Source organism: Bos mutus, chromosome 14, assembly GCF_027580195.1.
Source record: "Bos mutus isolate GX-2022 chromosome 14, NWIPB_WYAK_1.1, whole genome shotgun sequence".
Lineage (NCBI taxonomy): Eukaryota > Metazoa > Chordata > Mammalia > Artiodactyla > Bovidae > Bos > Bos mutus.
In genome coordinates this window covers 12258804-12274570 of record NC_091630.1, presented here as the reverse complement: position 1 = coordinate 12274570, position 15767 = coordinate 12258804, and the positions used below count along the sequence as shown (strand labels likewise).

Sequence of the window (15767 nt, the reverse complement as noted above, 5' to 3'; positions counted from 1 at the left end):
GAAGGAAGCCACAGGCACTGTGTTTTGTAACTTAATATCAGAAATAGCATATGTCACATACTTCAATATAACTGCTTGTACTATATTCTTTTGACTACATATTCTGCTGGTACAGTGTGAGAGGGAACTATACAGCGGGGTGAATATCAGGAAGGGGGAGTCTTTGGGGTCTATTTTGGAGGCTGGCTGTAATAGCAGGCAAAATGGATCTCTTGTCATTAGCTGCAGTGGGTAAGAGTGTTACATTTCCTCTCTTCTCTCTCTCCTTTTTCTTATCTGGGGATAAATGACTATTCATGTTTTAATAATTCCAAACATGAAACTGTTACCAGAAACAGTGTTATACACAATATGTTATAAACCATAAGATGAAGTACTAATTCATTAATACAAATGTATTGGTTTGGCCAAAACGTTCATTCATGTTTTTCCACTACATTTTATGGAAAAACCCGGAATAACTTTTTGGCCGACCCAATAAGATACTGGGAAGCCTGGAATCTCAAGGTTGAAAGTTAATGTTAGAGGTTATATATTTGTGCAGCACACTTTATGATCATACTCTCATTACAAAACTCAGAACTGTGTAAGGTAAAATTAAAATCCTTACAATCCCTCTATTCTGAGAGAAGCTTAGCATTTTGATGTCCTATGTCTTTAAATTTATATGTGAGCATTTGAGGGGGCTTCCCAGGTGATGTGAAACATTTGTGTGTATATGTATATTTTTTGGGGGAGGATAGGTATATCTTATGTGAGATTAGGTTTTAGAGTCAACAGTTTTTAAGGTGAAAATCTTGTGAAGTCAGACTATGTGGATTCATTAAAGCACTTTTCAGCTACCAGGACGTGAGTCTTTGTTGCCTCCAGAGGAAATAATTTGCATTTCAACCCATTTTCCTCTCCTTTTGGAGGCCAGGGTCTGGTTATAAGCCGAAAGGTAGGAGGGGAGAGACTGGAGTTGTTGAGCACGTACAGTTGAATTAGGGTGAGATAAAGTGTATGATGCTGCTCTGACCCAGGCGCTCACTGTTCTGTGTATTCCTTTATTTCATTTAACGTTATGTCAGGAGTACTTCACAGCATTTAAATTTATTTGAAAATATGATTTCTAATGACTGCATAATCTTAACAAATCAGTGTACTGTCATTTATTTGGCTAGTTCCTAAAGTGGGGAGTGTTAGATGGTTTTTAGTTTTCAGATTTTTAGTGTAATGAATCTCCTCTTGAAAAAAAAAAAAACTGTAAATCAGTGTTTCCATAGAAACACTTTGTAATGAAAAGTATTTTTAGATTAAATGGTGTGAACATTTTCTCAGTCTCCTGAGTTGTATTGTCATATTGTGTTTTAGAATGGTTGTACCTGTTTGTATTTCTACCAGAAATACATAAGGGAATCTCTTCCATAGTACTTTGGGCATTACACTTTTTACCATTTAGATTTTTTGTGAATAAACAAAGCATGCATTGTCTAAAAACTGATTTTAGTTGAGGCAAAGGAATTTCAGCCAAGGGTATATAATAAGATTTCATTCTAATGCAAATTAAATAGGCTTTAAACTTTACTAGATAAGTCTATAAAAAAAGATTTATGTAATTTAATGCTATACAAATTACAGTTTAGGCTTTAAGTCACAGTTTAGGGCTCTGATGCTCAAATTATTATAGTCCTGTATGAATATGGGTTAAGCTGAAATTAAATGGTAATTATTATTTACAACTTAACGTTAACTCCTGATTCTTTTTTGCTAATAAAATAATGGTATAAAGAATAAAAAAACTATATAATTAATTAGCATTTTCCATTAAAATGCATAAAAAAATTTAAATGTCTGTGTGTTTTAAAATGGTCCAAGCAGCAGGCAAAAGATACTTGATGGCTAAAAACTTTTCAGTAATATTCAAAGTGAATAGTTGACTACTTGAGAATTGGATTGTGAATAAAATTACAGGAAATATTGCAGTTAACTCTGTGTTTTATTTAAATATTGGGAATATTTTATCTTAATTCTAGACTTGCTCTTACATTTGACTTTGTTTTTTCTTTTAATTTAGGAACTGGATATTGTAAAGGCTGATGTTTCACCTTTGTTTCATTCACAGGGAGACCTCACCGCATACATTTCAGTTAGACTTGTTCTTTAACAATGTCAGCAAGCCAAGTGCCCCGGTTTTCGATAGGCTGGGCAGGTATGTACTTACTGGGTAATCTCTCCAGACATTCATAAGTTAGTAAGCGAAACCTTTTTATTCTTTCGATAGGTTGGGAAGGTATGTACTTACTAGGTAATCTCTCCAGACACTCCTAAGTTAGTAAGCAAAACCTTTTTATTCTTTTGGTAGAAGAAAAGGCTATATATGATAGTAGATCCAAGAATTTGGTTTAATTTTAACAGTTGACAATATTAAGGAAATGTCATGCTCCTAAGAACAAGTTGTGTTTATTTATAAAATAAAACTTTAAATGGCGTGAAACATTAACCATCTTTTGTTTGATTTTTATTGGTGTATGCATTTCTTCTACATATCATATGATTTGGTAATAACCTTCTAATTTGGAAAATATTACTTTTTGATTCTTAAAAAAAAACCTCTATAAATGCATTGAGATTTTATCTGTGGTTTTTACGTCACACTGCTTCATAATTTAAAATTCCATAGCCACATGTTTGTAAAATGAGAATTTTGTTAATAGCTACCCCTACTTTGAATAATTTAATGCATACTGACTTGGTATTATTAACACTGGTTGTTTTGGTATCTGCAAATTAATTAACCATTAAATGGTTTTACTCATTTATAAAATAAAAAATTTTAAAGGCAGCTTAAAAATGGAGATTTTCCTATCCCTGTCAGTAAATTTTTTAGACTTTGCTTATTCTTTTATTGATTCTCCATTTATTATTAAATTACATTGATAATTTAACCTTTTTTTTTTTAAATGAAGGGAGCCTAGGTAATCTGATGCAGCTAATTTTTAATATATAGGATTTTTTTTAAAGTTGGTACCTACCTGATAAAATAGGTGCTTTTTAAAAAAGTTTTAATCCCAGTATGCATTTTTTTTTTGAAGACTATAGGGCTGTGGATCTCTGATCTGGCTATGTGGTAGAATTGCATGGGGTGCTTTTAAACAAACCTTGACATCTACACTCACCTGAAAGCAATTGAACTAGAATCTGGGGGATTTGTTTTATACTTGATATCATTTTGTGGGGAGTAAATTAAACTCAAACTTTGTGGTTTATTAAAATAAAAATCTAGTGTTTGATTGAAATATTTGAATCTTCATAAACTGTGATGTTCAGTGTTTGAACCTGTGTATTTGTTCCTTCTCTTTTAACAGCCTGGAATATGATGAGAATACTTCCATCATCTTTAGACCCAACTCAAAGGTAATTCGTGAAAGTCAGTTTTCAGCTTGTTACTACTATTGTTCTCACCTCCATTCAGAGGTTTTGATCCAGATAAACCCAGTGATGCAGAATGTTAGCTTATTTAGTTCGAGTTCTGCAGAATTTCATCATTTCTTGTCTGATTCCTTTGTATTCCAGAAACTGTTTTCAAACGGAGCAAAAACATTGTAATGCTATTATATACCTATGTAGCTCTTCATTCTAATTTCATACTTGGGTCAGGAAAAAGCCAGCATCTGCTTTTCCTTCTTTTCATTTAGGTGGGCGAATTTTGAAGATGGTGGTAAATTATTAAACACCATTATATCTTAATTAAGGTGTCTTTTTAAAAATTCGTATTTCATACTTCTTCCTTGCATATCAGAAATGTGTCTTTTTTCTTGATACCAATTGCCATTCTAAAAGCATCTAAAAGATCTGACTCATGAAAGAGCCAAATTCTAACTATAATGATGATCTAGTATGGGACTATTCAGCCTGCTCTTTGTTTTGGTGAAGGAGTACTTAATATTCTGCACGTTGTTTAGACTAAAAATCGTGTTCTCTATCTCTTTATCTTCTTTGTAGTGATTTTTCTGTTCAGAGTCTGTCAGTCCATGGGTATAATCTTTGAGCCTTACTTCTGGTCACTTTGCTGGAGTTTGCTAAGATGAGCAAGGAAAATAATAATTTCTTTCTCTAGAAGAGATCCCATTACCACTTATTATTTCATCTTTACCCAACATTATAGAGTGGGAGAAGAACTCAGAAGTCAGGGACTTTGGTTTCGGGGTTTTCCTGCTGACAGTCTCAGTTTCTTATTTGTTGTTAATATTTCTGTTGTTGGTAGATAAGCTCTGAAAAATGTAAAATTATTTTATAAGGAAGTATTGAGAGTTAATGGCCTTGATAAAGTCTTTGATCTTTTTAGGATAAAGTGTCTTTGCAAAAATAATTTGTTTAATGCCTCTGGTTACCCTTACTTTTTAAGTACGGGGTGGGTACATAGAATATACCTGATTTGCATGTATGAGTTGGGCATTTATTAATAAAAAGAATGCCATATAATTTCATGGACTTTATAATTCTTGAGACTGGACACAATTTGTACTTTTGTGTATCTTCATGACCCCTGTAACTATTTGGGTTTAATTTATTAATCGGCAGTAACTCCCTTCTAATTTCCTTTTTATTTCTCTTCTCTTGGTTAGGAATCTGGTTATGCTTTTTGAATAGAATTGACCTAAAGTATAGGACTGAGGAGATATAGTCTTGAGACGGTTTTAGATATGATAACTCTAGAGGGCCATGTAAAAGTTGTGCCTCTGGGTGAATTTCCACCAATATTGATCTTTACCTTTTCAGCATGCTTTTAGATATTAGTTGAACCCACAGAGTAATTTAATACCAGTTTACTTCTGACATATTAAAACATTAATTTGAAAGATGTCTCTTCCCCTATCCCCGTCCCACCAAATCAGGTGAATACTGATGGTTTGGTGCTGAGAGGCTGGTACAACTGTCTGACGCTGGCAATATACGGATCAGTGGACAGAGTCATAAGTCACGACAGAGATTCCCCTCCACCTCCACCTCCTCCTCCACCGCCTCCCCAGCCACAGCCAAGTGTGAAAAGGAATCCAAAGCATGGTGAGAATTTTAAATTTGGTTTTATCAGTGAAACTTACTTTCATTACAGTGGGAAAGGTAACTCAAAGAACTCTTGTGTCTTTTGAACCTTGTTTAAGGCTTGACAAGTTATGTGTCAGTCTTCCATTGTTTCTTAGAAGAGTTTCTTTTTCTGTTGAAGTGGTTGCATTTTATTTTCTTCCTGTACTTTCCAAAAATGCTTTTTTAGTTGATATGAGGTTTTTTGTTCTTTTTTTTTTTTTAAATATATAAATGATAACAGAATACATGGTTATTTGTGATTTACTATGAAAATTGTCTGTCAAAGAATTAGAGAATGGGACTTCCTTGGTGGTCCAGTGGCTGAGACTCTGTGTGCCCAGTGCAGGGAACCTGGGTTGGATGCCTGGTCAGGGAATTAGATCCCACAAGCCGCAACTAAGAGTTCTCATGCTGCAACTAAAGATCCCACATGTCACAATTAAGGCCTGGTGAAGCCAAATAAATAGTATTATAAAAAAGAGAGAAAGAGGGGCCAGAGCTTCCTCTTTGTGGCTTGCTAGGACACAGTGAGAAGGCAGCTGTCTGCGCGCCAGGAAGAGCGCTCTCATGGAACCCGAGCATGCTGGTGTCAGGTGTCAGACTCCTTGGCCTTCAGAAGTACACGAAATGAACGTTTAGTGTATATTAAAAAAAAAAGAGGCAGTAAGTTTGGTATGTGTTAATGGCATTTCTTTTATCAGATTTCTTTATATGTCTAAATCTTAGCTAAAGGAGATTTTCCCCTTTTGGGAAAATAACAGCTCTAGGGACTTCCCTGGCAGTCCACTGATTAAGACTCTGCACTTTCAGTGTAGGTGGCGAGGGTTCAGTTTCTGATTGGGGAGGTAAGATCCCACATACAATGAAGCGTGGCTCCCAGAAAACACCCCCACAAACCCACCCACCCCCCTGAAACAAAACAAAGCATAAGCCTTCTGATAAACTTCAGGGACTTCCCTTATAGAAAGCAGGCAGTTAGGCTTATGTTTTCCAGGGTCTGTTTTCCTCATTTGGTATTACTCATTGTAATAAAGAGATTGAACTAGTGGAACTAAGGAAATTTGGGAATAAATTTTGAAATTACAGTTGAGGTCATAGGGAAAAATAGTTTGCTTTACAGTTAGCATTTTATGAGCACAAATAAAATGACCATTGTTTCTCTTAACCCTTATATGATACTGTTGTGTGAGGTCTTTGTCTCTGATGGCCAACACACTGTAGTTTAATCTTTTTTCTTGTATCTTATCTGCTAAGCACAGTTAATAATTTCACTTTTCTTTGTATCCTTTATTCTTCTGTGCTCATTTGTCTTTTTTTCTAGACTGTGAGCTTTTTGTGGGCAGAGAAGTATATTTTACTTGTATTTGTATCTTTGGTCTTTTTTGTAAATTTTATTTATATAAAACAAAAACAGTTTATCCATTTCACTCACCCCTACCCCCCACCCTCTGGAAACCACCAGCCAGTCTCTTTGTATCTATGAGCTTGTTATTGGTGTTCTTTTTAAACTTACTTTTTTTAGATTGCACATTTAGGAGAGATCATATGGTATTTGGCTTTCTCTGATTTATTTCACAGAGCATAATGCCCTTGAGGTCCATGTTGTTGCAGATGGGAAGATTTCTTTCTTTTTTTGGTGGCTGAATAGTATTCCGTTGTATTAATATGTGTATGGAATAACACATACACACCTTCCACATTGTCTTTAGTCTGTCATCTGTTGATAGATGTTTACCTTGTTTCTTGGCTACTGTACGTAATGCTGCAGTGGACATGGGAGTGCATATAACTTTTCAAATTAATGTTTTTATTTTCTAGGGTAAATACTCAGAAATAGAATTGCTGGATCATTATGTTGGTTCTGCTTTTAATTTTTTGAGGAACCTTCATACTGTTTTCCTCTTATTAGCGGCACCAGTTTACCTTCTCACCAACAGTACATGAAGATTTCCTTTTCTCCACATTTTCACCAACAGTTGTTATTTCTAGTCTTTTGGTAATAGCCACTCCCTGTGGCTTAGTGGTAAAAGAATCCACCTGCCAAGCAGGAGATGTGGGTTTGATCCCTGGATTGGGAAGATCCCCTGGTGAAGAAAATGGCAACCCACTCCAATATCTGTGCCTAGGAAATCCCATGGACAGAAGAGTCTGGTGGGCTATAGTACATGGCGTAGCAAAGGGTCGGACACAACTTAGAGACTAAAAAAGCAACAAATTCTGACAGGTGTGAAGTGATATCTCATTGTGGTTTTGATTTGTGTTTCCATGTTAATTAATGATGTTGAGCATCGTTCCATGTACCTTTTGTTTGTTCTAATAGGTTTTTGATGGAGTCTTCCTTCAGTCATATCCGACTCTTGTGACTCCATGGACTGTGCCTGCCAGACTCCTCTGTCCATGGGATTCTCCAGGCAAGAATACTAGAGTAGGTTGCCATTTCCTTCTCTAGGGAATCTTCCCGACCCAGGGATCGAACCTGTGTCTCCTACATTGGCAGGTGAATTCTTTACCATGGAGCCACCTGGGAAATCCAATGGAATCTGTAGGGTTTTCTATATATTATACACGTTTTCCCTGCTCTCTGAAAGTGTGTTCCTGTGAAACCATTTGTAAGCCAGAATGATATAAAGTGAAGAAACAATTACCTTAGGATACATCTTGCTACTGGATGTACAAAGTCAATTGAGATAGAGCACAGATGCTCACAGACATAATTCAAAGCTGTGGTGGCTTAATGCTGAGATGCTAAGTGTAGTTGCTGGGGAAGGAGCTTGGTGGTGCCACTCTGACTTTTTTTGGGTTATGTTCCCTCTATAACAGCTCACTGCAAAGTTTATTTGGTTAGTGAAAACAGGTGCTAACATGAAGTTTTTGTAAATGTAAAGTGGTATAAAGTGAACTTCTAAAAAGCAGGTCACAGAGAGAGTTGGACGCGACTGAACTACCAAGAGCACACACATGGTGTGGTACAGTCCCTCGGTACCTGCTTTGTTGGGAGTGTTTATCTTAAATTGATTTCAGTTTTGTCAAATTATTTTACTGCGTCTGTTGAGATGATCGTATGACTTTATCCTTCATTTTGTTAACACATTGACTAATGTGCAGATGCTAAACCTCCTTTGCGTCCCTGGAGTAAATCCCACAGGATCATGGTGTATTATCCTTTTAGTGTATTGTAGAATTCTGCTTGCTGATAGTTTATTAAGGATATTTGCATGTATGTTCATCAGGGATATTGACCTGTACCTTTCTCTTTTATTTTTAACTTATTTATTTTTAATTGGAGAATGTAACTTTCTTTTTTGGGCTTCTCAGTGATAAAGAATCTGCTTGGGAAGCAGGAGACACGGGTTTGATCATTAGGTCGGGAAGATCCCCTGGAGAAGGAACTGGTAACCTGCTCCAGTATTTCTTGCCTGGAAAATGACATGGACAGAGAAGCGTGGTGGGCCACAGTTCATGAGGTCGCACAGAGTCAGACACAACTGAGCGACTGAGCACACCGACACAACTCTGTTTCCTTGAGACATCCTTGTATAGTTTTGGTATTAGAGTCATGCTGGCCTTGCAAATGAGTTTTAGAAAGCTTTGAGAAGAATTGGTATTAATTCTTCCTTAAACATTTGGTAGAATTCATCAGTAAAGCCATATGGTTCGGACTTTTGTTTTGGGGAGGTTTTCGATTAGTGATTCAATCTCCTTATAGTAATTGGTCTGTTCAGATATTTTGTTTAATCATGATTCAGTCTTGGTAGGTTGTATGTTTCTAGGGTTGTATCCATTTCTTCTAGGTTGTCTAACTTGTTGGTGTATAATTGTTCATAGTAGGTTCTTATGATCCTTTGTATTTCAGTGGTATCAGTTGTAATATCTCCTCTTTCATTTTTGATTTTGCTTGAGTTCTCTCTTTTTTTTCCTCAGTGAGTCTAGCTAAATGTGTACTAATGTTATCTTTCCTAAGCTTGTAGTTTCATTGATATTTTCTATTGTCTTTAGTCTTATCACAGTGTAGTCAACTGACTTGTCAGAGACAAATACCATATGATATCACTTATATCTGGAATGAAACCATGACACAAAGGAACCTGTCTACCAAGCAGAAACATACTCCCAGATTCAGAGAGCAGCTTTATGGTTGCCAAGTGGGGAAGCAGGGGTGGGGAGGAATGGAGTGAGAGTTTAGGGTTAGATACAAACTATTACATATAGAATGGATAAACAGTAAGGTTCTGCTGTATAGCACAAAGAATTACATTCTGTATGAGATAAACCATAATGGGAAAGAATATAAAAAAGAATGTGTATAACTGAGTCACTTTGCTGTACAGCAAAATTAACATGGCATTGTTAATCAGCTGTACATCAAATAAAGAGAAGTGGAAAAAAATTTACTGACTTTTAAAGAAAATTTTACTGGAGTATAATTTCTATTTACAGTGTTGTGTTAGTTCCAGATATACAGCAAAGTGAATCAGTTATACGTATCTCCACTCTTTTTTATATTCTTCTCCCATACAGGCTGATACAGAGAACTGAGTAGAGTTCCCTGTACTATGATAGGTCCTCATTAGTTACCTATTTTATATTTACTAGTGTGTATGTGTCAATCTCAGTCTCCCAGTGTATCCCCGCTCCTTTCCCTCCAGTAGCTATAAGCCATTTCCTCCAGTAGCCATAAGTTTGTTTTCTACATATGTAACTTTCTGTTCTATAAATAAGTTCATTTGTATAATTTTTTTTAGATCCCACACACAAGCAATATCATATGACATTTGTCTTTCTCTCTCTGACTTACTTCACTCTTACTTGCTTTAAAATGGACACCTGAGCTCATATATTGCATTTATATATGTGTGCATGTTTTTAACTTTTTGTTTTGAAATAGTTACAGATTTATAGAAGGCTGCAAAGAAATGTGTAGGGAAGTCCTGTGCACTCCTCCCAGATTCCCCTAGTTAACATCTTTGACAACTCTAGTACAGTATCAAGACAATATTGGCATTGTTACAGTCTGCAGAGCTTGTTCACATTCACCAGTTTGTACATGTACTTGTGCACGTGTGTGTGTATATACGTGTAGCTGTGTGTAATTTTATGTCATGTATAGTTTTGCATACCCATCATTGCAGTTAAGATCCTTGATTGTACTGTCACAGTATTCCCTGGTGTTACCCCTTCCTAGCCACACTCATCCCACCTATACCTATTTTTGGCAATCGTTATTCTCTGTCTCTGTAATTGTATTATTTCATAAATGTTACAAAATGGAATCATGAAGTTGGGATCTTTTTAAGATTGGCTTTTTTCATTCACTGTAATTTCTTTGAAATTTATCTACTTTCTCTGTGTATCAGTAGATCATTCTTTATTGTTGCTGAGTAGTAATAAATAGTATGGATGTATTATTTAACTGTTTAGTGATTGAAGGACATTTAGATAAGTTTCTAGTTTTTGACTTTAGCAAATAAAGTTATTTATGAGCATTTGTGTATATCTTCCTGTGAGAAAATAAGTCTCCATTTCTTGGATAATTCCTAAGAGTTCCATACATTATATTTTGGTATATGGGTGTCAGAGATTTTAACTTTCTCAATATAAACTGATTAGCAAAATTTCTGTTAGACAACAGACATTTGTTCTGTTAGGAACAAAAAAGTTAATAAATTCTGAGGATGAAAACCCAAATGATCAATGGCAATTTTGTCATGTATTTATATTACTAACTTTAATAATTTTAAAGTTGTTTTTCTTTTTCTAATAAAATCAGCTGATGGGGAGAAAGAAGATCAATTTAATGGAAGCCCTCCAAGACCACAGCCAAGGGGACCAAGAACTCCACCAGGACCCCCGCCCCCTGATGATGACGAAGATGATCCCATGCCGTTGCCAGGTAGAAATAATATTTTTTCCCTCTCTTGATTAATGTTAATGTAATAGTACTTTTTTATTAGAGGAAAAAAAATAGATGCTGGTAATCAAATCTTGATGAATATCCCCCACCCCGATTCTGAACAGTGTTTTCTTGTGGTTTTTTTATTGTTATTGTTGCTGGCAAGTTAATTTGTTTAAAAAAGAAATCAGTTAATTCATTTGAAACTGAAGCAACATTGCTTTGAAAATAAAATGTTAATGTACTATAATGATAGTATAGAGAAGCACCAGTAAAAATAACCTGTATGTATTGGAAGAGATAAAACTCTGTAGTTACTTAATAGCTAAAAAAGAGGATTATTGTGTAAGAACATAAAATAGCATACTTTGTTAATTCCCACTCTAGAAAATTATGCAGTGTTTACTCTTAATATTTTTTAAGAGCAAGTAATTCTACCACTTTTTTTTAAGTGTGTTTATGAGCTAAATCATCCAAAATATCATTAAATAGTTGCAATATCTAGTCTTTCTGCCTATTATTATTTAAACAGTTAAAATAATCTGTGCCTTAAATATCAATTTTTCAGTGTCTGGTGACAAGGAAGAGGATGCTCCTCATAGAGAAGATTACTTTGAACCCATTTCTCCTGATCGGAATTCTGTTCCCCAGGAAAGTCAATATTCTGATGAAGGAGAGGTAGAAGAGGAACAGCAAGAAGAAGGAGAAGATGATGAAGATGACGTGGATGTAGAGGAAGAAGAGGATGAGGATGAAGATGATCGCCATACCGTAGATAGTATCCCTGAGGAGGAAGAGGAGGATGAAGAGGAAGAAGGTGAAGAAGATGAAGAAGGTGAAGGTGGGTGAATTAACTAGGACTTCTTGTTTTTAAGTGCTGGAAACTAGCTTGATGCAGAAGAATGTATAGTTGAGATAAGTGGCTTTCAAGAAACCCAAGAGTCAGCCGGGCCTTGAGACTTGACTAGACTTGAGGATTTCTATCTTTTCTTTGCTTTGTTTATCTGTTATTTAGTTAGGAAAATGAATTTAGGTGATTTTTTTTTTTTTAACTAACTGTTACGTCTCTATTTACCCCACATCTTTAATATCTTCTCTTTAACCAACCAATTTAAACTGCCTGACTGTGTCTCAGATCTGTTTCCAGTTTTCTGGGACAGAGATTCTGTTTGGCTTGCTGTGGTATCAGCTTCCCCTTGATACCATCAGCTTTGCCCAGGGAAGCAAGAATATGCAGCAAATACATGGTGATTAGGGCTTTGGTGATCTGTCTTCAGAGGAGTGGTGTTTTAAGCTGCCTAGAATCCCTAAAGATGTCTGTCACCTCAATATTTTGGCCGAATAATGATATCTACATTATTATTAGACATTTTTACAAGGAAAAAAAAATCTCAATTACAGAGGGACATAAGGCAGCCTGATGCAGTCTTTTAGTTAGGTCTTATTTTTCCTTTGAAAGCAAAAAGAGCTATTCAAGCTAATCGACTCTTAATTTGTCCAGTAAATGGAGTGTAATGTTAAAGTATTTATGTACAATGACAGATCATCTGCTTTGTTCTATAAGATAGTAAAGAGGAGAGTCATTCTACATGAGAATGAGAACCATTTCAGTATTACAGGGGCCCTTTTACAAAATATAAGTAATTGAGTTATTGAGTGATAACTCTTTTAACTGACCCCATTTCTAGGATACCACAAAATCCTTTTTAGATTTATTGCATTTAGCAAGTAGCAGTTAGATTTCAGGCAGGCTTTGTTAATCAGAGGACATTTTTTGTAGAGAAGATAAGAGAATGAGGCTGGTTAATTTGATTTTTACTAGAAGACATCTGGGGGTTAGTCTTGAATCAAGTCTCTTTAGGCCCTTTCTTTTCAAATATGAGTGTATTGCTATGGCTAAGTTGTTTTGAGCTTAAGAATGTCCATAGAGGCCTGTTACTGGAGGAGTACCGTGGAAACATTTCCTTTTCTTTCTTAGGCTGTTGTTACTCATCTCTGTTTTACCACAGCCAGGTAACAGTTGTGTTTAAAACTAACAAATTTTCTGTTTCTAGTCCTGTATTACTAAATAGAGGGAAAAGCTGCATGTGTCATGATATTTAAACTCTGTTTTGGCAAAGATGGGTACTTTTATAAACAAATTTTCCATAAAAACATGATACAGAACTGGGAACTATGTAATAGGTAAATACAGAGGAGTAGAAGTGAAGGAATATGAGATTCTAGAATGTTTTTCCTGACAATATTTGGTGTAACTTGGTAATTATGGTATTAATTCTTAGTTAATTTAATAATTTTGGCCCATCGATTCATTATTTCCATCTTAAAAATACTCTCTCACAAGGCAAGCTTAATTTCTTCCTTCCTGAGAGATATTTTTGGTTCTTTTTTTTTTTTTGAGACATTTCTTATTTTATTTCTGTGAGGAAAAGATTTATAGCAGAGTTATTGTAAAGCTGAACAGATATAATAGAAGGTTTTGCTTATGAAGTTTCTTTATAATTGTTCTATTAGGAGTTATAAAATGTTAATAAGTGTTGATAAGATATTGAGGCAGAAGTTAATATTGTTGATGGAATCATTATTTTCATTTTTTTGCCACGTTATTAAATAATTTATTTTGACTAACCAGATTGTTTTGCACTAAACAATGATGTAACAACTAAGTATTATTTAAACTGATTTCAGGGGATGATGGTTATGAGCAGATTTCCAGTGATGAAGATGGAATTGCTGACTTGGAACGTGAAACATTCAAGTATCCAAACTTCGATGTCGAATATACTGCTGAAGACTTAGCTTCAGTCCCTCCTATGACATATGACCCGTATGATAGGGAGCTGGTACCACTCTTACACTTCAGCTGTCCGTACAAGACTACCTTTGAAATTGAAATCAGCAGGATGAAGGACCAAGGTCCAGATAAAGAAAACTCAGGGGCAGTAGAAGCCTCAGTGAAGTTGACTGAACTGTTGGATTTGTATCAAGAAGATAGAGGTGCAAAATGGGTAACAGCTTTAGAAGAAATTCCAAGTTTAATAATAAAAGGACTAAGTTATTTGCAGTTGAAAAATACAAAACAAGACGCCCTTGGTCAGTTGATAGACTGGACCATGCAAGCTTTAAATTTACAAGTAGCCCTTCGCCAACCCATTGCCTTAAATGTCCGACAGCTCAAAGCTGGGACCAAATTAGTGTCCTCACTAGCAGAATGTGGGACCCAAGGAGTCATGGGACTGCTACAAGCAGGAGTGATCAGTGGCTTATTTGAGCTCTTGTTTGCTGATCATGTCTCATCTTCCCTTAAATTAAATGCATTTAAAGCTTTGGACAGTGTCATTAGTATGACAGAAGGAATGGAAGCTTTTTTGAGAAGTAGGCAGAGTGAAAAAAGTGGCTATCAAAAACTTCTGGAGCTCATACTTTTAGATCAGACTGTGAGGGTTGTCACTGCTGGTTCAGCTATTCTTCAGAAATGCCATTTCTATGAAATTTTGTCAGAGATTAAAAGACTTGGTGACCATTTAGCAGAGAAGACTTCTTCTGTTCCTAACCACAGTGAACCTGATCATGATACTGATGCTGGAGTTGAGAGAACAAACCCAGAATATGAAAACGAGGTAGAGGCTTCTATGGATATGGATCTTCTGGAATCCTCAAATATAAGTGAAGGAGAAATAGAAAAGCTTATCAACCTCTTAGAGGAAGTTTTTCATTTAATGGAAACTGCACCTCATACAATGATCCAACCTCCTGTTAAGTCTTTCCCAACAATGGCACGTATTACCGGTCCACCAGAGAGGGATGATCCATACCCTGTTCTCTTTAGGTGAGACATTTTTGACTTTGGAAAGTATATTTCACCAATTATTAGAGGCAGTTGCATGTGGTTGCTTTTTTTTTTAAAGCTACAAAGCTTTGTTTTATTTTTTTATTTTATAATTTTATTTATTATTTACTTAAATTTTGGCCATGCTGCGTCTTAGTTGCTGTGCGGGCTTTTCTCTAGTTGGGGATGAATGGAGGCTACTCTTCATTGCGATGTGAGGGCTTTCCATTGCAGTGGATTCTTCTGTTGCAGAGCACAGGCTGTAGGGCACATGGACTTCAGTAGTTGCAGTTCCTGGGCACAAGAGCACTGGCTTAATAGTTGTGGTGCACAGGCTTAGTTGCTGTGTGGCATGTGGGATCTTCCTGGACCAGGGATTGAAGTGTCTCCTGCATTGGCAGGTCGATTCTTTACCACTGAGCCACCAAGGAAGCCCCTTGTTTGTTTTTTTTAAAATCTGTAGGTAATGTGTGTCTTTGTAAGGATGTCTTGATACTTCAAAATAGGTCATAGTGAGAAGTGTGTTAACTGTATTTGAGCTATATTTTGTTAATACTTAAAATAGTAATGGCAACTTAAGTTAAAGATATAAGTAATAATCAACCATAGTGCTTATATTAGCATATCTGTGAGCAAGAATAAGGAGAAATTGCCGGGTGGCTTCTGGGAAGGTGAAGCAAAGAGGATGGCATAGGAAGGAGAGAGCTTTTCTGTGTAAGCCTCTTTCTACCTTATGATTCTGAAACATTGTAAGTGAAGCTGATACTTTACTAAGTTAATTTTACAGTCCTTGTTAAAGATACATTACAGGTTCAGTTGTCACTTGTTTCTGCCTTCTAACCCTCTAGTTATTTACTGGTACAGTTTTGCCATTTTTAGGTACCCACAGATTTTTAAAATTTGCTTTAATTTTTGAGGGTTTCTTTTCTTTTTTTTTTTTTTTGGGCATTTTGCCTGTAAATAATTTTTTAACAAATGTAA

The 15767-nt window shown here is 35.7% G+C and overlaps 1 protein-coding gene across 2 annotated transcripts in view; it reads left to right on the top strand.

The window, feature by feature from the left end:
- VIRMA (vir like m6A methyltransferase associated) overlaps window positions 1-15767 on the top strand; it is a 63505-nt gene that overhangs the window by 15313 nt on the left and 32425 nt on the right. For both annotated transcript variants that reach the window (XM_070382979.1, XM_070382978.1), the window contains exons 3-8: window positions 2105-2191; window positions 3348-3396; window positions 4878-5046; window positions 10835-10957; window positions 11526-11798; window positions 13646-14786. In XM_070382979.1, the coding sequence (XP_070239080.1) occupies window positions 2105-2191; window positions 3348-3396; window positions 4878-5046; window positions 10835-10957; window positions 11526-11798; window positions 13646-14786 (1842 nt within the window). The remainder of the gene's footprint in view (window positions 1-2104; window positions 2192-3347; window positions 3397-4877; window positions 5047-10834; window positions 10958-11525; window positions 11799-13645; window positions 14787-15767) is intronic.